This window comes from Argopecten irradians, chromosome 6, assembly GCF_041381155.1.
Source record: "Argopecten irradians isolate NY chromosome 6, Ai_NY, whole genome shotgun sequence".
Lineage (NCBI taxonomy): Eukaryota > Metazoa > Mollusca > Bivalvia > Pectinida > Pectinidae > Argopecten > Argopecten irradians.
Window position 1 is genome coordinate 11,829,954 of NC_091139.1, and position 27,535 is coordinate 11,857,488.

Consider the following 27,535-nt stretch of genomic DNA (forward strand, 5'->3'; position numbering starts at 1 on the left):
TGCCTGATTCTAAGTTTTAAACTAGGGGGAGTAAATCTAGTAAAGAACTCTGCTGAGAAAGTCTTATCAGCTACTTAGGGTCTGGTGGCCAGTCTAGTGATGACTTTCACAAAATTTAATGTTTCGGAAAACGCAGCGGGCCTAAAAATCAACGTAGTTTGGTTCGAGTTACTGCCCTTTGGTCACCTCTCCTACAGTAAACAAAAAATAAAAACACGGTTTATATTTAGGGCAAGCAAGCCTGCACGCAATCACCGAAGCGAGAGTCATACATAAACCTAATGTAAATATCTGAGGTACAACGGGTGGTGGCATACTTGTGTAAATATACACCACAACTTTGACCCGGAGAGACACACGTACATTATATTACTTCGTAAGTCGGCGGACACACCCTTCCAAGTGGCGCTCTATTTAACTTGCCTGGTTCAGTAATCTGACATCAGGGCTTAGTGGAAATCTATCTCTTTGGCTTGATCCGATGTCTTGGTAAGTCTTCTGCTACTTTATATATATATTGTTTACTATTGCCTGGGTAATATTAGTTTATAGACATATTTCTCTGTGTAATAACATATAGACCCAACTTGTACAAAAATAATGCATAATTAATTAACTGATTCTCCAAGACTAGTTTACATGTACACACGTGGAAGTTGGAACTTATATTAGCTATACAGGTAAGACTGACCACTGTACTATACAAGTAACCAATGTACACGAGTAAAACTGGCCCCGATTTCTTTATGTAACTTATATGAAAATTTATGACTTAAGTCAGTTTTTGACTTAAGTTGGTTTCAAGAAACTGACTATGAAAGTAAAACTTTCCAGTGTACTGTATAGGAAAGACTGACCACTGTACTATAAAGGTAAAACTGACCACGGTACTATAAAGGTAAAACTTCCCAATGTACAATACAGGTAAGACTAGTACTAGTACCGGGTAAAACTGACCACTGTACACAGGTAAAACTGACCACTGTACTATAAAGGTAAAACTGACCACTGTACATAGATACAAATTTCCACTATACACAAATCAAACTGACCATTGTATACAGGTAAAACTGGCCACTGACAGTTAGCTCGCATGTACTGTAAACAGGTAAAACTGACCACTATACACAGGTAAAACTGACCACTGACAGAACAATGGGAACATTTTTGAGTAGAGAAGAAGGCAATCAGTAACTATATCATACACTTATATGATGTCTGATCCATTTTATTAGACCTTTCACTCATATATTGTATGTGTCTATAAATAGATTATCTGTTAGTTGTCTGGTTTGTTTGACAAAGTTTTCTTTTACACAAACTCAGTAAGGTATAATGTAGTCTAGAATTGGTGTTTGTGCAGTCTGTATATAGGTTATAATTTAGAACATGAGGTTGACCAGTAAAATATCCCTTTGTATAAAACTTGAACCAGTATAGCAAGTACCAAAGTTTGTGCAGTCTGTATATAGGTTATAATTTAGAACATGAGGTTGACCAGTAAAATATCCCTTTGTATAAAACTTGAACCAGTATAGCAAGTACCAAAGTTAAGGGTGTATGTAATGAATTGGTCATAATTTAGAACATGAAGTTGACCAGTAAAATATCCCTTTCTATAAAACCTGAACCAGTATAGCAAGTACCAAAGTTATGGGCGTTTCTGTTATCGGTTATAATTTAGAACATGAGGTTGATCATTGAAATTTCCCTTTGTATCCAACCTGAACCAGTAAAGCAAGTACCAAAGTTATGGGCGTTTGTATTATTGGTCATAATTAGAACACAAGGTTGATCAGTGAAATTTCCCTTTGTATCCAACCTGAACCAGTAAAGCAAGTACCAAAGTTATGGGCGTTTGTATTATTGGTCATAATTTAGAACATGAGGTTGATCAGTGAAATTTCCCTTTGTATCCAACCTGAACCAGTATAGCAAGTACCAAAGTTATGGGCGTTTGTATTATTGGTCGTAATTTAGAACATGAAGTTGATCATTGAAATTTCCCTTTGTATCCCACCTGAACCATGGCCAGTATAGCAAGTACCAAAGTTATGGGCGTTTGTATTATTGGTCATAATTTAGAACATGAGGTTGATCATTGAAATTTCCCTTTGTATCCAACCTGAACCAGTGTAGCAAGTACCAAAGTTATGGGCGTTTGTATTATTGGTCATAATTTAGAACATGAGGTTGATCAGTGAAATTTCCCTAATCCAACCTGAACCAGTATAGCAAGTATTGAAGTTAAGGGTGTATCATAAGGTTTATTGTTAGAACCTGAATGTCAGTAATGGCCGTTATATGAATCAGGGACTGAAGGTAAACTTAATATATCCTGATTCATTATTTTGTTATCTGGTGTTGAAGGTTTTTCTATATTCTTAGGAGATACATGTAACAAAATCTGATCAATTGTTTTCCCCCTAAAAATATATACATGTATGACGTCCAGAAAATTTTAGCATTGTACCATTGTATTCTGGCAGCATCTTGCACGCCCAGTGGACAAGCAGGTTGGAATTATTAATATGATTCAGGCTGAGGTAAGAAGTATAAGATATATCTTATAAATGGACAATAAGAAACTGTGGATGTTATTTAGATACGTGTATTTAAGATTCAAATTCTGTAACCAGATATGTAACTTATTATTACTACCCGGTATTCCATTTCATTTACATGTTGGCAATATACCGTAACCAATCTAAGTACTGTTACTACATGTGTGTATATATCTAAAGCATTTTAAAATAAAGAGATAGAGGCTTATGGACACGATTAGGAATGTGAACATTCTGAGTATAAATGTAAATAAGGTGTCATGCTTTAGATTGATCTGGTGTACATATATGTAGGTATATAATTATGATTTATAGTTAAAAAATCCCATCTGTTTATATTTACATTGGTTGTACGACCTCATCAATAAATCGTGACAGGAAGTCACATATATTTTGAATTTTCTTGTTCATTGGTTCAATGAAGTATCAAACCAATTATACACGAAATGTACTTTAGATTGATATCCCATACCGTACATTTATCCCATATATAGTTAGTTTGTAATTACGACATATTTCAAGCCAATTCATCACAGCTAGTTAATTGAATTTTCCAGCTCTACATTACATTCCAAGCTATACTGATATTTTCCAGCTCTACTGATATTCCCCCAGCTGATACTGATTATTTTCCAGCTCTACATGATACTTCCCCAAGCTATATGATATGTTCCAAGCTCTACTAATATTCCCCAAGCTATATGATAGTTTTCCAGCTCTACTGATATTACCCCAGCTAAAATGATACTACTGATATTCCCCAGCTATAATATACTGATATTTCAGGAAGCACATGTATATGTTATTTCCCAGCTTCTGCTGACATTCCCCAGTTATTAATTGATATTCAGAATTATACTGATATTCCCAGCTATACTAAAATTCCAGCTATACTGATTTTCCAGCCAGCTATACTGATATTTCCCAGCTATACGCGATATCTTCCCAGCTCTACTATTTACTGATATTTTCCAGCTCTACTGATATTTCCCAGGCTCTATTGATATTTGTATCTATAATGTATATAAGAAGCTATACTGATATTTCCCAGCTCTGCTGACATTTCCCAGTTTTAATGATATCAGTAATGATATTCCCAGCTATACTGATATTTATCATGTTAGAACCTGAATGTCAGTAATGGCCCTTTATTATAATTTCATTAAGGTGTATTGTCTAGAACCTGAATGTCAGTAATGGCCCTTCATTATATGAATCAGGGACTGAAGGTAAACTTAATATATCCTGATTCATTATTTTGTTATCTGGTGTTGAAGGTTTTTTCTATATTCTTAGGAGATACATGTAACAAAATCTGATCAATTGTTTTCCCCCTAAAAATTATATACATGTACGACGTCCAGAAAATTTTAGCACCGTACCATTGTATTCTGGCAGCATCTTGCACGCCCAGTGGACAAGCAGGTTGGAATTATTAATATGATATCAGGCTGAGGTAAGAAGTATAAGATATATCTTATAAATGGACAATAAGAAACTGTGGATGTTATTTAGATACGTGTATTTAAGATTCAAATTCTGTAACCAGATATGTAACTTATTATTACTACCCGGTATTCCATTTCATTTACATGTTGGCAATATACCGTAACCAATCTAAGTACTGTACTACATGTGTGTATATATCTAAAGCATTTTAAAATAAAGAGATAGAGACTTATGGACATCGATTAGGAATGTAAACATTCTGAGTATAAATGTAAATAAGGTGTCATGCTTTAGATTGATCTGGTGTACATATATGTAGGTATATAATTATGATTTATAGTTAAAAAATCCCATCTGTTTATAGTTACATTGGTTGTAGGACCTCATCAATAAATCGTGACAGGAAGTCACATATATTTTGAATTTTCTTGTTCATTGGTCCATGAAGTGTCAAACGAATTATACACAAAATGTACTTTAGATTGATATCCCATACCGTACATTTCACTGGAATATTTCAAGCTGGTGATAATTGGAAACATATCGTCTGGTGATACAGAATGTATCCTCTTATGTAAAACTGTGTTAATCAGGAGCTTACTCTTTTTACTGTGGTATGTATTCTGAGATAAACATTTGTAGAGGGATAGGACTAGGTCGATCATCGGTGACTAGGTAGCTCAGTCGATAGAGCACTCAGCTAGTTTTCGGAAGGTCCCGGGTTTGAATCCCGGTCTGGCCACGACATTTTCTCCTCTCCGGTATACTGGGGGGATGGTAGAGACATATGTCACAAAATCACAACAAAAACTACTTGTCAGTACATACCAGATTTATGCCTACTCTCCATTTCTTGAATTTCTACACTTTCATTTCCAAGCCAATTCATTCCCAGCTCTACTGATATTTTCCAGCTCTACTGATATTCCCCAGCTATACTGATATTTTCCAGCTCTACTGATATTCCCCAGCTATTTACTGATATTTCCCCAGCTAACCCAGCTCGCTCTACTGATATTCCCCAGCTATACTGATATTTTCCAGCTCTACTGATATTCCCCAGCTATACTGATATTTTCCAGCTCTACTGATATTCCCCAGCTATACTGATATTTTCCAGCTCTACTAATATTCCCCAGCTATACTGATATTTTCCAGCTCTACTGATATTCCCCAGCTATAATGATATTTTCCAGTTCTACTGATATTCCCCAGCTATAATGATATTCAGAAGCTACATGTATACTGATATTTCCCAGCTCTGCTGACATTCCCCAGTTATAATGATATTCAGAAACTGATATTCCCAAGCTATACTAATATTCCCTAGCTATACTGATATTCCCCAGCTATACTGATATTTCCCAGCTATACTGATATTTCCAAGTTCTACTGATATTCCCCAGCTATACTGATATTTCCCAGCTATACTGATATTTCTCAGCTCTATTGATATTCCCTCTATGATATTCCCAGCTACTGATATTTTCCAGCTCTACTGATATTTCCCAGCTCTACTGATACATGTATTTCCCAGCCCTACTGATATTCCCCAGCTACAATGGTATTCCCAAGCTATAATTATATTTTCTAGTTCTACTGATATTCCCCAGCTATAATGATATTTTCTAGTTCTACTGATATTCCCCAGCAATAATAATAATCAGAAGCTATACTGATATTTCCCAGCTCTGCTGACATTCCCCAGTTATAATGATATTCAGAAACTGATATTCCCCAGCTATACTGATATTTCCCAGCTATACTGATATTTCCAAGTTCCACTGATATTTTCCAGCTATACTGATATTTCCAAGTTCTACTAATATTTCTCAGCTCTATTGATATAACCAAATTTTCCAGAGATAAAAGATTTGTGATCCCCTGTAGTTATCAAAGGAGTATTTCTGGTAGCTGATTTTTTATACCTCCTTATATTATAATTTGTTTTCAAGGTGGGGGGATCAGCAGGACACCAACCCCCAGAGCACCACACTCACTGTACTCATGCACGGACAGCTAGCTAAAATTGAAAGATCCCCTATAAGTATAGAGAAAAGGGAACATTATCTGAATTAGAATTTCTAAACGATAGATGCATTAATGTATCTATATACTAATTTAGGGGAGCACAGCTAAAATTGAATAATGTAATAAAGTCTCTATTGGAGAAATTCAATTTAATCAATAAATATATACATATAGATCTACTGTACGTGATATCAAAGAAACTGAATTTCAAATTTTCGGTATTTGACTTTATTCCTGTAATGATATATACAGTGATGAGGTGAATCATGTACAAGTGCTCTACTGTACCTGCGAGTATCAATACCTTCTATTGGATTTACTGGTCCGGTGAACAGATTCAAATGGAATACTTGATCACCTGTACATTCAGCATATAAACTTGTTTACCTGTAGACAGCTATCTAAAGTGTCAGGTTGTAGTAGAGAGATCGCTGTAGGTAAATTACCACCAAGGCTTGTGTATTTAGTCACCTTTATTCACAGCTTCTGGTGATATTTTCTTGGCATCTGAGGTAAGGCCTAATTTGATTACTAATAAATTTTCTAAAAGCCTACTTAATAAAACGATAAACAGGTAAAAATGTTTATATTTCCCTTCTCTCTGTGATGTTAGTTAGTGTCCCTGTAGTCCTGTGATGTAAGTTGGTATCCCTGTAGTCCTGTGATGTTAGTTGGTGTCCCTGTAGTCCTGTGATGTTAGTTGGTGTCCCTGTAGTCCTGTGATGTTAGTTGGTGTCCCTGTAGTCGTGTGATGTTAGTTGGTACCCCTGTAGTCGTGTGATGTTAGTTGGTGCCCCTGTAGTCCTGTGATGTTAGTTGTTGTTCCTGTAGTCGTGTGATGTTAGTTGGTGTCCCTGTAGTACTGTGATGTTAGTTAGTGTCCCTGTAATCCTGTGATGTTAGTTGGTGTCCCTGTAGTCGTGTGATGTTAGTTGGTGTCCCTGTAGTCGTGTGATGTTAGTTGTTGTTCCTGTAGTCGTGTGATGTTAGTTGGTGTCCCTGTAGTACTGTGATGTTAGTTAGTGTCCCTGTAATCCTGTGATGTTAGTTGGTGTCCCTGTAGTCCTGTGATGTTAGTTGGTGTCCCTGTAGTCATCTGATGTTAGTTGGTGTCCCTGTAGTCGTGTGATGTTAGTTGGTGTCCCTGTAGTCGTGTGATTTTAGTTGGTGTCCCTGTAGTCCTGTGATGTTAGATGGTGTCCCTGTAGTCCTGTGATGTTAGTTGGTGTCCCTGTAGTCGTGTGATTTTAGTTGGTGTCCCTGTAGTCGTGTGATGTTAGTTGGTGTCCCTGTAGTCGTGTGATGTTAGTTGGTGTCCCTGTAGTCATGTGATGTTAGTTGGTGTCCCTGTAGTTGTGTGATGTTAGTTGGTGTCCCTGTAGTCGTGTGATGTTAGTTGGTGTCCCTGTAGTCGTGTGATGTTAGTTGGTGTCCCTGTAGTCGTGTGATGTTAGTTGGTGTCCCTGTAGTTGTGTGATGTTAGTTGATGTCCCTGTAGTTGTGTGATGTTAGTTGGTGTCCCTGTAGTCGTGTGATGTTAGTTGGTGTCCCTGTAGTCGTGTAGTGTGATGTTAGTTGGTGCCCCTGTAGTCCTGTGATGTTAGTTGTTGTTCCTGTAGTCGTGTGATGTTAGTTGGTGTCCCTGTAGTCCTGTGATGTTAGTTGGTGTCCCTGTAGTCGTGTGATGTTAGTTGGTGTCCCTGTAGTACTGTGATGTTAGTTGGTGTCCCTGTAGTCCTGTGATGTTAGTTGGTGTCCCTGTAGTCCTGTGATGTTAGTTGGTGTCCCTGTAGTCGTGTGATGTTAGTTGGTATCCCTGTAGTCCTGTGATGTTAGTTGGTGTCCCTGTAGTCCTGTGATGTTAGTTGGTGTCCTTGTAGTCCTGTGGTGTTAGTTGGTGTCTTTGTAGTTATATGATGTTAGTTGGTGTCCTTGTAGTCCTGTGGTGTTAGTTGGTGTCCCTGTAGTCATGTGATGTTAGTTGGTGTTCCTGTAGTCCTGTGATGTAAGTTGGTACCCCTGTAGTCCTTTGATGTTAGTTGGTGTCTTTGTAGTTATATGATGTTAGTTGGTGTCCCTGTAGTTATGTGATGTTAGTTGGTGTCCCTGTAGTCATGTGATGTTAGTTGGTGTCCCTGTAGTCCTGTGATGTTAGTTGGTGTCCCTGTAGTCGTGTGATGTTAGTTGGTGTCCCTGTAGTCGTGTGATGTTAGTTGGTGTCTCTGTAGTTGTGTGATGTTAGTTGGTGTCCCTGTAGTTGTGTGATGTTAGTTGGTGTCCCTGTAGTTGTGTGATGTTAGTTGGTGTCCCTGTAGTCCTATGATGTTAGTTGGTGTCCCTGTAGTCTATGATGTTAGTTGGTGTCTCTGTAGTTGTGTGATGTTAGTTGGTGTCCCTGTAGTCGTGTGATGTTAGTTGGTGTCCCTGTAGTTGTGTGATGTTAGTTGGTGTCCCTGTAGTTGTGTGATGTTAGTTGGTGTCTCTGTAGTTGTGTAATGTTAGTTGGTGTCCCTGTAGTTGTGTGATGTTTGTTGGTGTCCCTGTAGTCCTGTGATGTTAGTTGGTGTCCCTGTAGTCCTGTGATGTTAGTTGGTGTCCCTGTAGTCGTGTGATGTTAGTTGGTGTCCCTGTAGTCGTGTGATGTTAGTTGGTACCCCTGTAGTCGTGTGATGTTAGTTGGTGTCCCTGTAGTCCTGTGATGTTAGTTGGTGTCCCTGTAGTCCTGTGATGTTAGTTGGTGTCCCTGTAATCCTGTGATGTTAGTTGGTGTCCCTGTAGTCCTGTGATGTTAGTTGGTGTCCCTGTAGCCGTGTGATGGTAGTTGGTGTCCCTGTAGGCGTGTGATGTTAGTTGGTACCACTGTAGTCGTGTGATGTTAGTTGGTGTCCCTGTAGCCGTGTGATGTTAGTTGGTGTCCCTGTAGTCGTGTGATGTTAGTTGGTATCCCTGTAGTCCTGTGATGTTAGTTGGTGTCCCTGTAGTCATGTGATGTTAGTTGGTGTCCCTGTAGTTCTGTGATGTTAGATGGTATCCCTGTAGTCCTGTGATGTTAGTTGGTGTCCCTGTAGTCATGTGATGTTAGTTGGTGTCCCTGTAGTCCTGTGATGTTAGTTGGTGTCCCTGTAGTCCTGTGGTGTTAGGTGGTATCCCTGTAGTCGTGTGATGTTAGTTGGTGTCCCTGTAGTCCTGTGATGTTAGTTGGTGTCCCTGTAGTCCTGTGATGTTAGTTGGTGTCCCTGTAGTCGTGTGATGTTAGTTGGTGTCCCTGTAGTCGCGTGATGGTAGTTGGTGTCCCTGTAGTCCTGTAATGTTAGTTGGTGTCCCTGTAGTCCTGTGATGTTAGTTGGTGTCCCTGTAGTCGTGTGATGTAGAAGTAAAAGGAAGGCTTCTGTTTGGTCAAAAATTAGATATGTGCTAATATGACTAAACATTGTAACTTGAATGTTTTGAAGGATGAATTATATATACAGTGGTTACTAAATTAAATGAAAGAACATTATGAAAATAAATTGAACAATGTTGTGATCATGCTAAGCATGTTTTTGGATACGGGGTCTGATGATAATACAATATTACATTTGGGGTGGTCTCAAATAAGGAGTACAGTGGTACATACAATGTAGTTAGCTATATTGGCTTTCAGTTGTAGTTTACTTTTTTTAAAAATAAACTTTATGCTATACCAGTAAAAAGACCCAAATGGCTCTCAATATGGATACATATATATAGGGATTTAACCTATAATAAAGCCAAAGTTTTGATTTCATTCTGATTGTAAGGCTTGTAAATTAATTCCCTTTCATTTAGAATAACGTTGATATGTATCAACGACAATATACTGTGTGTATGATAATAAACAGTATTTAAAAGTATCCTTTGAAATTCAGATAATGCATAGCTCTACATTTTATCATATTCATATTAGACAGGTGTCTAACAGCAGGCTGCAATGTTGTTTTGATAGATTGAAAATACATATTTAAGTGTTCCATAATAAAAATATTTATTAAAAAATAGATGGCTGTGATATTTTAAAATCTGATGGACATTGAAATGAAGAGAGATAAGGTTCATTATTAAGTGAATTATAATATATATGTAACAGGTGGAGCCAGCAGCAGTAATGTAATGGTAATGTGGTGCTGTATGTATACTGGTGTGTATTACAGGTGTATTATAGGGTTATATATGTTTATAGGGTTATATATATTGTATTGGGTTTTATATATTGTATAGGGTTATATAAATTTTATAAGGTTATATATGTTGTATAGGGTTATATACATTTTATAAGGTTATATATGTTGTATTGAGTTATATATATTATATATGGTTGTATATGTTGTATAGGGTTATATATGTTGTAAAGGGTTATATATGTTGTATAGGGTTATATATGTTGTAAAGGGTTATATGTATGTTGTATAGGGTTATATATGTTGTATAGGGTTATATATGTTGTATAGGGTTATATATGTTGTAAAGGGTTATATGTATGTTGTATAGGGTTATATATGTTGTATAGGGTTATATATGTTGTATAGGGTTATATTATGTTTATAGGGTTATATATATTGTATTGGGTTTTATATGTTGTATAGGGTTATATAAATTTTATAAGGGTTATATATGTTGTATTGAGTTATATATATTATATATGGTTATATATGTTGTATAGGGTTATATATGTTGTATAGGGTTATATATGTTGTATAGGGTTATATATTTTGAATAGGGTTATATATTTTGAATAGGGTTATATATGTTGCATAGGGTTATATATGTTGTAAAGGGTTATATGTATTATGTTGTATAGGGTTATATATGTTGTATAGGGTTATATATTTTGTATAGGGTTATATATGTTGTATAGGGTTATATATATTTGTATTGGGTTATATATATTGTAAAGGTTATATGTATGTTGTATAGGATTATATATGTTGTATAGGGTTATATATATTGTATATGGTTATATATATTGTATTGGGTTATATATGTTGTATAGGGTTATATAAGTTTTATAAGATTTTATATGTTGTATTGAGTTATATATATATTGTATAGGGTTATATAAATTTTATAAGGTTATATATGTTGTATAGGGTTATACATATTTTATAGGGTTTGATATGTTGTAAAGGGTTATATATTGTATAGGGTTATATGTGTTGTATAGGGTTAAACATATATATTGTATTCGGGTTATATAAATTGTATTGGGTTATGTATATTGTGTAGGGTTATAATTATATTATATTGGGTTACATGCATATATGTTGTATCGGGTATATATGCTGTATCGGGTATATATGCTGTATTGGGTTATATATGTTGTATTGAGTTATATATATTGTATAGTGTTATATATGATGATATTATTTATATTTCAGAAAAAGCCCTCAGGTAGAAGCTGTGAAAAAGATGTTGAAATATATCATACTGCTGTGTGCCTGTCAATCAATGATCCACACTCATGGGGTAAGTTTTATTCAAAATGTTGGAAAACAGCATGGCAGATAGTTGGCCAGCTATTTTATCAACTAGTCTCTTACTATTGCTAAATATAATTAAATTTCCAATGTATAAGTCACTTCATGGACCCAGTCATTTATCATAAAAAACAAAAGGATCTTTGTGCAGATTCCCCCCATTGAACTCTAATTGTGCATATTGCATTTTTGACTGATTAGATAATTAAAAAATGGCCATATGTAATTTGGTTTGTTACCTGTAATGCGCAGAAAGGATTGAATAAGTATTTTTTCTCCAACATCATTGACAAGTTCCCCTTAGACCCTAGTTGTGGATATAATTGTGAACGGAATGAATTAGAATATTAAATAATCTTTCTAAATATTAATAACATCATTGACATGTTCCCTCTAGACACTATCTATACATTTAATAGCTGAAAAATGTCCGTCTTTGCTTTGACTTACCAAATGTTTATTTTATAGGATGCTGCGATCCCTAAAGATGTCGAGTGTGGGGACACCAAAGGGTGTTACAGCCAGTGTGATGCTAGTGACAGCTGTTACGAGGTAGCGTGGAAAGAAGTTGGAGACGCCATAGAGTTTACTCTGAAGGCAGAAGTCACTACAGAAACTTACTTGGCAGTAGGGTTCTCCAGTGATAATAAAATGGTGGGCTATTTGTATTGTCTCAAAACAAAATTACATGATTGATTAAAATGTTTTGAGATTAAGAAAAAAACCTCAAAAACTAAAGTAAATGTGCATGACTATACTATTAAATCATCAATTGCACATGAAGACAATATATGTCTAATAAGGGGCCGTGGTGGCCGAGTGGTTAAGAAGTCTTGACAGAGTACCAGAGGCCCTCCACCTCTGGATTGCAAGTTCGAATCCCATGTGGGACAGTTGACTGGTGCTGACTGCTGGTCGTGGTTTTTCTGTTGGTACTTCAACTTTCCTCCACCAACAGCCTGGCACGTCCTGGACGTTAAACTAATAAAACAAATATGTTTAATTTAATATTAATTAAAACTTGGTTTGAATTTCATATTAAATAATCATATTTAAATTATAATTATATGACAGTAGACCTTCTGGTGGAACTGTACAAGTCTACAATGTAGTATTGGGTGTTTTGTTACAGGGATACGATAGTGTTGTGGGGTGTATCAGTAACACTGATGGAACTGTACAAGTCTACAATGTAGTATTGGGTGTGTTGTTACAGTGTGACGACAGTGTTGTGGGGTGTATCAGTAACACTGGAGGAACTGTACAAGTCTACAATGTAGTATTGGATGTGTTGTTACAGGGATACAACAGTGTTGTGGGGTGTATCAGTAACACTGGTGGAACTGTACAAGTCTACAATAGTATTGGGTGCGTTGTTACAGGGAGATGATAGTGTTGTGGGGTGTATCAGTAATACTGGTGGAACTGTACAAGTCTACAATGTAGTATTGGGTGCGTTGTTACAGGGAGATGATAGTGTTGTGGGGTGTATCAGTAATACTGGTGGAACTGTACAAGTCTACAATGTAGTATTGGGTGTTTTGTTACAGGGAGACAAACGTGTTGTGGGGTGTATCAGTAACACTGGTGGAACTGTACAAGTCTACAATAGTATTGGGTGCGTTGTTACACGGAGACGATAGTGTTGTCGGTGTATCAGTAACACTGGTGGAACTGTACAAGTCTACAATGTAGTATTGGGTGTTTTGTTACAGGGAGACAAACGTGTTGTGGGGTGTATCAGTAACACTGGTGGAACTGTACAAGTCTACAATGTAGTATTGGGTGTTTTGTTACAGGGAGACAAACGTGTTGTGGGGTGTATCAGTAACACTGGTGGAACTGTACAAGTCTACAATGTAGTATTGGGTGTTTTGTTACAGGGAGACAAACGTGTTGTGGGGTGTATCAGTAACACTGGTGGAACTGTACAAGTCTACAATGTAGTATTGGGTGTTTTGTTACAGGGAGACAAACGTGTTGTGGGGTGTATCAGTAACACTGGTGGAACTGTACAAGTCTACAATGTAGTATTGGGTGTTTTGTTACAGGGAGACGACAGTGTTGTGGGGTGTATCAGTAACACTGGTGGAACTGTACAAGTCTACAATGTAGTATTGGGTGTTTTGTTACAGGGAGACAAACGTGTTGTGGGGTGTATCACTAACACTGGTGGAACTGTACAAGTCTACAATGTAGTATTGGGTGTTTTGTTACAGGGAGACAAACGTGTTGTGGGGTGTATCAGTAACACTGGTGGAACTGTACAAGTCTACAATGTAGTATTGGGTGTTTTGTTACAGGGAGACGACAGTGTTGTGGGGTGTATCAGTAACACTGGTGGAACTGTACAAGTCTACAATGTAGTATTGGGTGTTTTGTTACAGGGAGACAAACGTGTTGTGGGGTGTATCACTAACACTGGTGGAACTGTACAAGTCTACAATGTAGTATTGGGTGTTTTGATACAGGGAGACGACAGTGTGGTGGGGTGTATCAGTAACACTGGTGGAACTGTACAAGTCTACAATGTAGTATTGGGTGTTTTGTTACAGGGAGATGATAGTGTTGTGGGGTGTATCAGTAACACTGGTGGAACTGTACAAGTCTACAATGTAGTATTGGGTGTTTTGTTACAGGGAGACGACAGTGTTGTGGGGTGTATCAGAAACACTGGTGGAACTGTACAAGTCTTCAATTCCTTCAACTCTGCATCAGGCAAATTTAACCAGCCAATTACTAACGTAAGTATTAAGTTTGTAGAATAAACTGAAATAAAGATTGATGTTTAGGGATTTTTTGTAAACTGGAATAATTATATGATTCATGTCTAGGTGATTCATTGAAGTCTTTGTGATTTTGTAGAATAAACTTGGACTGAGTGCTGAATCAGGATCAGTATCCAATGGTTTGTTTACCTGTAGTTTTACACGAAAGACTGTGTCATCTGATCCCCAAATCTTCGATCTGAATACAGACTATAACATACTAGTGGCAAAAGGACCTGCTTCAGGCAGTAAGTATTACACAACTTTGATCAATCCACTTCAGACAGTTTAAGTATCACACAACTTTGATCAATCCACTTCAGACATATAAGTATTACACAACTTTGATCAATCCACTTCAGACATATAAGTATTACACAACTTTGATCAACCACTTCAGACATATAAGTATTACACAACTTTGATCAATCCACTTCAGACATATAAGTATTACACAACTTTGATCAATCCACTTCAGACATATAAGTATTACACAACTTTGATCAATCCACTTCAGACATATAAGTATTACACAACTTTGATCAACCACTTCAGACATATAAGTATTACACAACTTTGATCAATCCACTTCACACATATAAGTATCACACAACTTTGATCAACCACTTCAGACATATAAGTATTACACAACTTTGATCAACCACTTTAGACATATAAGTATTACACAACTTTGATCAACCACTTTAGACATATAAGTATTACACAACTTTGATCAACCACTTTAGGCATATAAGTATTACACAACTTTGATCAACCACTTTAGGCATATAAGTATTAGACAACTTTGATCAACCACTTTAGACATATAAGTATTACACAACTTTGATCAACCACTTTAGACATATAAGTATTACACAACTTTGATCAACCACTTTAGGCATATAAGTATTACACAACTTTGATCAACCACTTTAGGCATATAAGTATTAGACAACTTTGATCAACCACTTTAGACATATAAATATTACACAACTTTGATCAACCACTTTAGACATATAAGTATTACACAACTTTGATCAATCCACTTCAGACATATAATTATTACACAACTTTGATCAATCCACTTCAGACATATAAGTATTACACAACTTTGATCAACCACTTCAGACATATAAGTATTACACAACTTTGATCAACCACTTCAGACATATAAGTATTACACAACTTCGATCAACCACTTCAGACATATAAGTATTACACAACTTTGATCAACCACTTCAGACATATAAGTATTACACAACTTTGATCAACCACTTCAGACATATAAGTATTACACAACTTGGATCAATCCACTTCAGACAGTTTAAGTATCACACAACTTGGATCGATCCACTTCAGACGTATAAGTATTACATAACTTGGATCAATCCACGTTAATATTAATACTAACTATATGAATGGACTATTTTAAATTATACCCAGAGAACAGAAAAAGTGTGATCCAAATGAAATATTTTATGCATTGCTTTATGATAAGTTTATGAGTTTATGATCATGAATTAAATGTTTTAATGATTTTACTTTTAAGTTAACCTCGGTCGTCATGATTTGACGAACTTGCCAGTGGTGTCAGCCCAGAAGGCTGATTTCCAGTCAACAATTGATCTGACAGGGTCGGCTGTGAATGTCCTGCTTAAACTTCATGGTAATAAAATACTGCTCTCATATTGATATCTTCTATTATAAATGTTTTGATATGTTACATGTACACTGACTTTAACTTCTTGGTATGAAATACTGAATATTTCTTTGATCATTTCACATTGATGTTACCTTGGTTACGAGGCTTGAAAGTCGTTAATAGCCTACTATTATATGATAATCTTTTTCATATGAGATACAATATACAAATTATAGTACATGTATTTGAGACGGTCTCTAACATCAGCATTGAGACAGTCTCTGACATCAGCATTCTATCCCATATTACATGAACTTGCGAGTCTTTTACATGTCATTCACGACATAATAATACATCTCAAAAGATAAAAGCCATATGCATGTTAACTGTAACAGATTAATGTACCATGAGTACATAAAATTTAACATATTGCTGACTTTTTTTGTCGACAACTTACATTTTGTTTCATTAATAAGTGCTCCCCCCCCCCCCCCCCCCCCCCCAGTTACAATTGTTTGGTAAGTAAATTGTTTGGGAATAATTGGCTATACTAAAAGTTCTTCTATTAATATATGATATTTGGCCATGTAGATCATTATTTAAGAGTTATTTTAAATTTTATGTTTTTCTTTTCATTAATATATTTACGAGATGATGGTATATTGATGGTTATCAATGACTTTTTTCAGGGTCTTTGATGATCTTTGCCTGGGTCTTCCTGGCCAGTATTGGGATAGTAATGGCTCGATTTTACAAGCCTGTTTGGTCTGAGAAGAAGATGTTAGGAGAAGCTTACTGGTTCCAGGTAACGTTACTCATTAGGTAGATAATACATGCCTGACATGTAATACACTTTTAACAAATGATATGTAATGGAAGGATGGCCAGTAATATACACAGCAGTCTACAAACACAATTATCAACTTTTCAACTTTACACTAAATGTGGTCAAAATACAAGCCAACCTATATATAACAAGATATATTTGTTGTGAGTATGCTTACTGATGCATGCTTTGGAAACCTTTACATATGGTAGTTTTAAACTGCATTATTTAAAACATATTTTATGCTAAACGGTGTAATGATTTTACTAAATGCTTAACTTAAAAAATTATAAAAATATTAATTTTTTTTTTAAAATTGCAAAAATATATAATATAAAATATAAAAATTACACTATAGGTAGTTTTTTGCTTGTAGTTGTATTTATTTCACGTTAAAATTGTTATATGTAATAGAAAATAGCTTTTCAATTTGTGAAAGAAAACATTTCTGAAGCATGAAAACATTTTTACAGATACATAGGAGTCTGATGGTCCTTGCTACCTTAGCTGTGATAGCCGGAATTGTGGTCATCTTTGTTGATGTAGGCCAATGGAGTCATGTAAGTTGATAAATACAGTAAAACTTCTTTCTAACAAACAATTATGGTCATAACATAGTAATTGACATATTCCTCGTCAAGGTTCATATAAGATGTGTGTGTAATGAACTGTGTTCAACACGATTTTGTTGGTCTTCAGAGGTTTGGTTACATCTATGTTTGACTGTTAAAGATGACGTTTATGTAGGTTAGAATGTTTTTTAATGGAGTACAACAACTGTGAAAAGTATTAGCAAGTAGAATAAATGAAAGGTGTGATTTGCACCTGTTTAGACCAATCAGAGTTGTCATAAAGCACATGGTCCTACATCCTCGATACTCCAGGGGTTCCGATCACTTAAGATCTCTACACCCCTGGACTATGTCATGGTAAAAATGAAGGCAGCTCAGGTGAACAGATCTGAACCAATCACAGACCTGCAAAGATTTCCTTTGAAGACTACAGAGAGAGCGACGCCCAACTTCAAAGCCACACAGTCAACCACAGTGTACCGTTATACGGCTCTTTTGATGTACATCAAAGGACTAAATTACCTGTTCTGTTCTGTTGCCTCCAGTTTTACTACGAGATACTCCAGGGGTGTAGAGATCGTAAGTGATCGGAACCCCTGGAGTATCGAGGATGATGTTCCTAGTAAATCAATTGGTACAGAGAAGCTTTATAATTATTGTATACACTAATATAATTATAAGTGAATTAGAATTATTTGAAAACACCAAAAGCAAAAACAAAATTGTTATTTCAATACTATCCTAAATTGTATTTTGAAGTTAAAGGCTTTTTCTGTTATTTCTAATTGTCAAAACAAATAAATATAACAGTACATTGCACGGTAAATGTTGATTTTAGGATAATAATTTGAATACCTTAGATTCTGAATTTGAAATGTATTTGATTTTTGTAATTGGTCCATTTTAGTTGGTGGGTCAATCAGACTGGAAGAGAGCCCATCCGTACATTGGAATTGTTGTAGGAGCTGTGGTCATACTAAATGTGAGTAAATGATTCCTCAAATATGAATTATTCATCTAACATCTTCTTCTAAGTTAGACTTTCTTCCCCCTTCTAATGTATACCCTGTTTCTAGGGCCACTCACTAGCTAACTTATCACTGAAATCACAAATGAATTATCAATTGTGTCCAAGTGAGGAATGTAAGTAGAGTGAATGATGCAGTAAGGTATATATAGAAAGAAGACATTATGTAAAGAGAAGGATCTCACTGGAAGACCTCAGTTTAAATAAAAGCTTGTCTTGGCTCTATGCAGTATAAGTGAAAGCTTGTCTGGGCTCTATGGACTTTTCTGCTTGATATATGGGTTCACATAGATCAGACAGTGTTTCAATCATTAAAACTTGCTTGATTTTATTGGTTCAGTTTGTTATGTTTGGGACTTGTTTGTTGTGTTAGAGCACATTTTGACCTCTCCTGAATTAACCTAATTGTTTCAGCCCCTTATGGCCCTGTTTAGGCCACACCCAGGAGACAAGTACAGATTCATTTTTAACTGGGCTCATTGGGCAGTGGGAACTATTGGACACCTGATTGCAGGTAAGTTTTATATACAGGAATCTCTAAGGCAGTGGGAACAATTGAACACCTGATTGCAGGTAGGCTTTATATACTATACACAGGAAGCTCTAGATCAAGGGCAGTGGGAATTATTTGATACCTGATTGCAGGTAAGCTTTATATATACAGGAAGCTCTAGGAGAGTAGGAACTATTGGACACCTGATTACAGGTAGAATTTTTGTCTGTCCATTTAAATGGTTTTTGCAGCTTAATACATCAAACCTTACCGTTTTCAATAGATCACAGAAGAAAAACTAACATGTCAAAATTTTGCCCAGTTATGGCACATATAACAAATTTTAAATTGATAGTTTCTCATTATTTCCTTGTAATGTAATGGTCTTTAGGTTTCAGGTGAATTAAGTATTTTTTAATCATTGCTATCACTGATAGAAGATTAATATTTTCTGTACTATCTCAATGTTATTTTGTTTGAACTCTTTACAGTTATGAACATTTTTATTGGTGTGGAGTTACCCGCCACAAAAGCACCTTCATGGCTGATAATTGTACTGGCTGTATACGCTGGATATCAGGTCCTGTTTGAGATCTTCCTGGAAATCTACGATAACTGCTGCTCGGGAGGAACTAATAGTAAGTTGTAATGTTTCTATAAATATATCATTAAACTATGCATATACATGTATACATTAAAATAGCCTGATTATTATCCTAATGAACTATACATTATACTGTGTTTATTCGTAAATAGCAGTCTGCTCTTGCTCTGCTGCTGTTTATAAATACTTGATATTATTTATTTAATATTTAACAAAATTGTGAAACAATTCAAGTTAATATATTTTATTCAATGGACATCACTCAAGTTTGTTTGCTAGCAAGATTGAAGAGAGGTCAGATCTTTATAATTACCATATATGCTGTAATAAGTACCCTGGGGGTGCGCTTGTTAATGCACAAAAATGTCAGCCATAGTTTAATTTTTTTAAAGTACTCATATATGCATATATATGCCTATCATCCTGTGAGATGAATTATTTTGTCGTGAGTCATAATTCACATGTAAAAGACTTGCAAGTTCACGTAATATAGGATACAATGATGATATCAGATGCATCATTTGTTGTTAAACATTGTTAAATTCACCATATGATTGCGTTTATACAATTTCAACTCTTCTTCAGAAAAGCGTAGAGGCGATGATAGGGGTGTGTGTGTGCTAATTACAGTGAATGCACTTATGGAATAGAGTACAGATTGAATAAGCAATCACATACCTTGTCTAATTACAATCTAAACCAGCACAGATTTAACTTAACATAATGTGATCTCATTGAATGAGAGAAGTATGTGTCAATGACAGCTGGTCGGGAACATCGATCTCTGTCCCTCACTGAAATGGTCACCACTATTTCCAAGTCCATTCCAGAATATAAAGAGAACATTATGTTTACAGTCTCAAAATTTCGGACCATGTACATGAAAATGTCAAAGGGAGCAGCGTTGGGTAAGATCCAGCACAGTGGGAGAATTAATTTTCTGATTTATAGCAAGGTGACCTTGAGAAAACTGGCATTTAGTTCATTAACTCTATATGGTATCAGGGGAAGACAACTGTCTTCAGTTTATATATGCTGTGATCTTCTTTGAGATCATGGATTGTCATGCTGTTGGAACACATATGTTTCATATACCCCAGCCCGCCACACCATCACCACCATATCAATACTACACACACATTTTTAGCCCACCATTGTCTTTTATCTATGGTCTGTCATCATTCTATCCTTCTGTCTGTCCGGCCATTCATCTGTCTGTTCTGTCTTGCTACCGCTATTTCTCAGAAAGTACTGAAGGGGCCGCTCTCACATTTCATGTGTAGGTTTCCCTATGAACCTGGTTGTGCGTATTGCATTTTGGGACTGATTTGTCAATAAAAATGGCTGGCAGGCAGTCATCTTTGATATTGATAGTTGACATTTATTACCTCAATATCTCAGAAAGTGCTGCATGGATTTTTTTTAAAATTTCACATGTACTTGTATAGACTCTCTATCTAATATTAAACAGTTATTTTCTTCGATAAGACTTTAGTGAAGATCTTTCTTTGTGAAATAAGATGAATCTAGAGGAGTGGTCTACTGTTGGAAGTAAATACATTTTTTTTGTCATTGTACAACACCTCATGTCAATTTATTGGAGTTCCATGACCTGGATTAAAGTAGTATTATATATAATTAATGGCAGTTGGTAGAGACTAGAGTAATCTGCAAATCCTAGGGTGACCCCAATATCTAATGTCTATCTAATGATCCAGCTTCTAGATTAAACGCAATTGTGCCAGAATGTGTCACTTGCTCATCTGGTAATATATAAAATAAAAAACTAAGCAAAAAACCAACACCATATCAGTTCGTTTTGCACGTTTTTGTTTTCAGGAGCTGGACTTCATTCTAGGGGTAGTAAGTAGATCGTGTACGATCTGAATGTCATTTGTTAAATTGACCTACATTCAGTGTCACATGTGTAGTACCCTGGTAAACATATTATATGTTGTACTTTTAATAGCAGTTTATAAAAATATTCTATGAGGGAATTAAAGCTTACCTTTTGTTGTCCATCTTAAAGCTGACAATGCAAGTTAAAAACATGCAGTTGAAATTAAAAAAAAATATTAACGAAATATTTTTTTTTCAAAAATTGTTTCTGAGACATCCCCTAGTTATGACAGTGTGGTATCTAAGGAAGTGGCAGCCATTTTTCTTTTGCTCTGCTTAGTAACCTTCACTGGCCAACCCCCTATATAAAGCACGGGACACTTGACACACGTGTATCATTCTAAGCATATCTTGTCTCAGATACACATGCCCTGATATTGCAAATAACAATGTCAAATTGAAAATAAACACTGCACTCACCTGACAATAATTTCATTGAAGTAATAGATGAATGTGTTGTCAGCTATATCCCAACATATGTCCAATACGAACTATTAAAACACTTCAATATACATTTAGTTTTACACGTACATGTACAACGACACGTGTGTGTCCTTGATAGTTGTCGCTCGTTCGGGTCAGGTACATAGTCACGTGTATATGGTCAGTTGAGTGCGTCGGTACGATGATATACGTGAAGATATGTGGACGGATTATTTTTGGATTTCTATTCACTTGCGTTGGAATTTTATTTTGAGAAACATCTAAATGACAACTTAGAGGAGTTGACATGTTTTCTTGCTAAAACAAGTCCCATATAGTTTTACAGGTGAGGGTTTTGTTTACCTATTTGTAGGTGATATAACCTGTGGACTGCTAGGTGTATAGGTACATGAATGAGCGCACGTGTGTCGATTCACGCGCTTTATATAGGGGTTGGTGAGTCGTCGGAATGTAAAACAAAAATGGCTGTCCTCAACCGGGGAATGCCTCATAAACGATTCTTGGAAAAACGAGTATACTTATTTAAAAAAAAATCATGTTAATAATTTTAACTTGCATTGTCAGCTTTAAGCAAAACTATGGATAACGTCAATGAAAGGTCACTCAAAGGTCAATCATAGGTCCTCATATCAAACCAATGCATGGTTAATCCAACAATGTTAGTGGAATAGTACAATGAGACACTTTTGAAACATTACGCCTTGTCTGACAATGGTCAGAAAAATTACGTAAGACTCTGATAATCACTTGACTCTCGATGTTAAGTATACATACATGTATGCTGATATAATATTAAGTTTGATGAATAAATTACCTGGGGTGCTGTCATTTTGGCATTGATGACTGTGCTAAATATGCTAAAGTTGATAAAAATTGTTTTCAGCATAAACATTTCGTCAGTTACAAAAAATGACCATTATATATTAAATGAGAGTTAATTTTAATATAGAACCTCATTGCTGGTTATTGTTGGTTTCACAATGAGTTCAGCTATAAAATGTGTCATAGCTTGGATGATAAAAGCATGCTGTTAGTCATCGCACTAAATACTCGGGTGATGGGCTGTCATATGATTGTTGGACCTTATAATCTTCATATTACTTCAATCATTATAATGTTTCTGAATATGTAAAAGATTATAGTTTGAGAGAAGACAACTGATATTTTTGAGCTCACCTTCATCATTTTTGGCTAATTATCAGTTACCTGTAGTCTGTCATTGTTTCCTCCTTTCATCTATAAACAATACGATTGTGTCTTAGACAGGGTTATCATCAGTTTTTATGTTGTCATTCTACACTAGCTACTGGATCATTGATTTGGACTCATTGGATAAAAACATGGCAGAATCCTGTCGCCAGTCTTGGGTTTTGACAGTTGAAGTTTGCAATTGGAATGCTGTTAATTAATGAACCACTATCTTTATAATATAAGATTAGTAGTAGTAATGATGAAAGAATAATAAAACTCTCTTTTTTATAGAGTTTTAATAGAAATATCCTTGATCTACATTATTGTGTAATCCTCAAATGTTATGCATCATATTTTTTGGTTAAGGGGAAACAACTCTTGATTTTTTCCTTATCAGTTTCTGTTATTTTACACAAACTTAAAGAAGATAATTGATAATCAAATAGTTTTTGTTGTCCGGATGAGTACATGTGCATGAGGTGGATGTATGTTGTTGGAGATCTGCATGGTTATCCAGATGTACACTGAGCGTGACTATTATGATATTATTGTCCGCCAACATTTACTGTATATGCCAATATGACTGTATGGACACCCATGGAAAGACTGACCATTATGACATCACTATAATGTTAACACATGTGTACATGCCTTATGAATTAGCTCTGGTATCTATATATAGACCATAGATAAAAAGATAGATTAATGCTTAAAGATGCTCCACCGCCGACAGACCATAAATGACAATCATAATTTTAACAACAATTGGTGTTTAATCGTGCATATTTATGTCTAATTAACACAAAAAATAATATAAAATAATTTATTTTGCTGTTGGTGCATGCGCAGTCAGAACTTCATTCTATATAGAACATAGTGCCACAGAATTTTTTCGGGATGCAATTAATCATTTCTAATATTTTCATATTGAAGTATAATTAGAAGCTCAAACTTTCCATTGGTGGTAATGGTGTAAAGTAAGTAACTTTTGTAACTGAAGAAAAATACTAAATAGTCTGATCCTGTTTTTGATAGTGAAAAACTACCATTTGTCAGCGGTGGAGCATCTTTAATAATTTGTTTAATTCATACTAAATCCAACTTTATGATTGGTCTCTCTGAAAAACAAGTTTGAGAATAGCACCTAAAGAATGCTATTTGAAAATCAATGAAATCTTACATTAGATTGTATTTGATTTTTCCAGTAGTCTGATAAAAATAATTAGCATAATGTGGATTCACTTATGTCATAGCCGAGATCAATACTTATAATTGATACAATCATAATAAATGATGGGGGAATGCATGGTTTTGCATCTGATACATTGTACACTGTTAATCTAAATGTATTACAGGTAGATCAATTCTTATCATATTGATTGGTATCTAGAATCATTTTAATATTCCATTTGAACTGCAATACCAAGATGTTTTAATTAGAACTACACTACACAATTGAATTATAAATAGGTTATTTAATCCTGAAATTGATTTTTGAGGTACAGAATGTTGTTGTATCTCTGGAATATGATTTAAATAAAATTATCTTTTTTCATCAAGCCACATTTCCACTTGGACTTTATACATTTGTAAAATCTATTTGTATTTTTTTTCAGAAAAATCAGAGATGTATGAACTTCAAGATAAGTCTAATACGGGCCAACAGCAGCCTGCCGATTCATCAAACGTTAGTGTTATTTAATGTTTTTTTTATGTCTTTCTATTTTTAATCAGATATGTGCTTTAATTATATCTAGTGATTATTACTGGAAATCAATAAGAGAAATTTCATCTTTTCTGCTAAGTGACAGAATTCTATACAAAGCCCTTAAAAATGATGTTATGATGGAATGGTATTAATGCAATTATTCTTTCTCAGTAGAATAACTTAAGACTGATATTATGATGAAATGTTAATAGTGATTATTGTTTCTCAGTAGAATAACTGTTGACTGATGTTATGATGAAATGTTAATAATGATTATTGTTTCTCAGTAGAATAACTTAAGACTGATGTTATGATGAAATGTTAATAATGATTATTGTTTCTCAGTAGAATAACTTTTGACTGATATTATGATGAAATGTTGATAGTGATTATTTTTCCTCTGTAGAACGGCAGTATGAAGAAATATATCCTCGCAGTTCATGTTCTGTTGCTCCTGGGCTTCGCGGCTACTCTCATCGTGGTTGTGGTGATTTCCTAGGATGTTACAAGTGTGTCGTTTACCAGTGCAGTACACTTCCATGGCAACTCATGTCCATTATATTTGTCATCAATACAATGGGTTGACAACAAGTTCTTCAAATGATGTCATATCTTCTGATCGTAATTTTACAAACAGGAGAGCTCTTGACTGGCTGGACTGAAAGGAGACAAATTGCTTTATTCTTTTTTTTACAAAGCTTTTAGTCTTGTCAATATGAGTTAACCTTAAAGGTAAAACAAAAATGTGTAAGAAGGCAGGGTTTTGGATAGCTGCAATATTGTAGCTCAAAAGACTTTTAGACAGATAATGATGTCGTCTTTAGAGCTACAATTGGTGCCTATAACTGCTAATGGAGCAAAGTAATGGTTATGCAAACCATTAAAATGTTTGCATGCATTTTATCTTATTTGTTATATATCGCTTACCTACTAGACAATAAAACTGAACCGTATAAAATATCAAAATTTCAGCTAGACATTATTGTTTTTTTTACATATATATATGAAGGCTTTTCTGAAGAGAATTTATACCGGAAGTCTTCAAATTAAGGTTATGACTTACTACTGACTGATGGATTCAGTGTTTATATACATTTTCTATTTTTCTATATGGTCACCATTTGATTTCATTTATTATATAATAAGTAGAATAAATTAATCAAGAATATATATTTGTTGATTAAGATTTGTTATAAGTGTTTGCTTACTCATATAAGTTATGCATGTGATTCTTTTAGTATGTTTTTTAAATGTGAATCATTTATTTAGATGTATTATGTACGTCACACTAGATCATGCTGTTCACATTGAAGATATTTTTCGATATACAATATAGATATATTAGTCCTAGATATATATATAATAGTTTATTTGTCTTAAGTTTAAATTGAAAAATTATTAGGGCTTTTCACCAAATGGTAAAAATGTTACTGTTTTTAAATTTTTTTTCATTATTCCTTTTTTTCCAAACATTTTGCTTCACATTGACGTAATATGTAATTCTTAATGTTGTTCCATGAACAAAATAAAGTAGGTCAAAAAATCCAATATGGCCGCTATGACGTACAACCTAAAATACAAAAACGGCTATAACTCAAAAAGTATTATAGAAGTCTTAAAAGTAAATTTATTGTATGAATGACCTTGACCTACTTGAACTACAATATTGCCGCTATAAGACCTGAAATTGGACTCCTAGCATGTTGAGGCAAATTGCTACCAAGTTTGTTAATACGATGAACTAATTGACTGGAATACCTTTTAGTTGAAAAGCCTGTCAAATTGTTCAGTGATTTATTTCTAGTTATAATTTAAGTTCTAAATTAAATGTAAAATTGTTTTATTATTAGCTTAATGTTTATTGGAATATAATTTCCATAGGTGAACAAAAGATAGGTTAGTTTGTTTTTAATCATCTTTGTACAAGGTAGACCACATGAATTTATGAATGATGTAGGCCTATTTACAGTATAGAATTTTGTAGTGTATCAACATCAATTTAAGATACAATAATTACTTTGTATAATACAGCTGTATTCTTTAATGTGTGAAAACTACGCATTTATATATTTTTTAAAATATAAAATAAGATCTGAGACAACATGATATTATTAAAAAATTTATTTTTCATTCTTTATTTATTTGTTTGTGAGCCTTCTATCGGCTTATTTTGATATCTGTTTTCTGTCTATATATTAGGGTAAAGTTATAATCTACAAATATGTCTTACCATTTTATCTGTGTTTATTATGTATTTACACAATTCAGTGTATTTGGTCAGTATTTTAACCTTACCAGACTGAATAGAAAGTAACCTTGAGGATGACCTGAATTAAAGTCACAGAGCTATACGATGGGTTGACGATCTACCAAGTCTGTTCAAAGGATCATGAGTAATCATGATTATGGATCATGTCTTGATGATTCCAATCTATTTTCAATTTCATACCTGTACTGTATATTTATTTACGGGGGAAATGTCTTAAGATATTTTATAATTTGGAGAGTAATAAGTACTGCCTGATATGTTTGCTAGGTTTTATGTTGAATACTCATTGTATTCCGGTAGATCTCAGTCAAGATCATGCAATATAGACCACGAAACAAGAATATTGTATACTGTATGTGGATACATCCCCTTGCATTGTAATTGGAGTTCTTTAAGTGTAATGCTTTTATGTAGTGAGTAAATACATTTTTGTCTTAAAATTATTTGGAGTTTCTTTTGTTTATCATTAGATGGTAATTCCCACATCAGTTGGAACTGCCTGACAAGTGTATCTTTCTCAGAAAATGAGCATTAAATCTTGTAGACTATTAAATTA

The 27,535-nt window shown here is 34.8% G+C and overlaps 1 protein-coding gene across 2 annotated transcripts; it reads left to right on the forward strand.

The window, feature by feature from the left end:
• Positions 1-199: 199 nt before the first annotated feature.
• Positions 200-27,422, forward strand: LOC138324999 (putative ferric-chelate reductase 1 homolog). 2 transcript variants are annotated; one of them, XM_069270313.1, is made up of 13 exons: positions 200-489; positions 11,438-11,525; positions 12,005-12,190; positions 14,176-14,280; positions 14,402-14,552; positions 15,854-15,970; positions 16,636-16,751; positions 17,246-17,332; positions 18,252-18,326; positions 18,786-18,885; positions 19,356-19,502; positions 24,619-24,689; positions 25,117-27,422. In XM_069270313.1, exons 2-13 carry the CDS (start codon positions 11,469-11,471, stop codon positions 25,207-25,209), a joined length of 1,305 nt encoding a protein of 434 aa, XP_069126414.1. In that variant the 5' UTR covers positions 200-489; positions 11,438-11,468; the 3' UTR covers positions 25,210-27,422. The 2 variants fall into 2 exon arrangements, with proteins under 2 accessions (XP_069126414.1, XP_069126415.1); XM_069270314.1 differs by lacking the exon at positions 200-489 and adding an exon at positions 6,457-6,556.
• Positions 27,423-27,535: the final 113 nt, after the last annotated feature.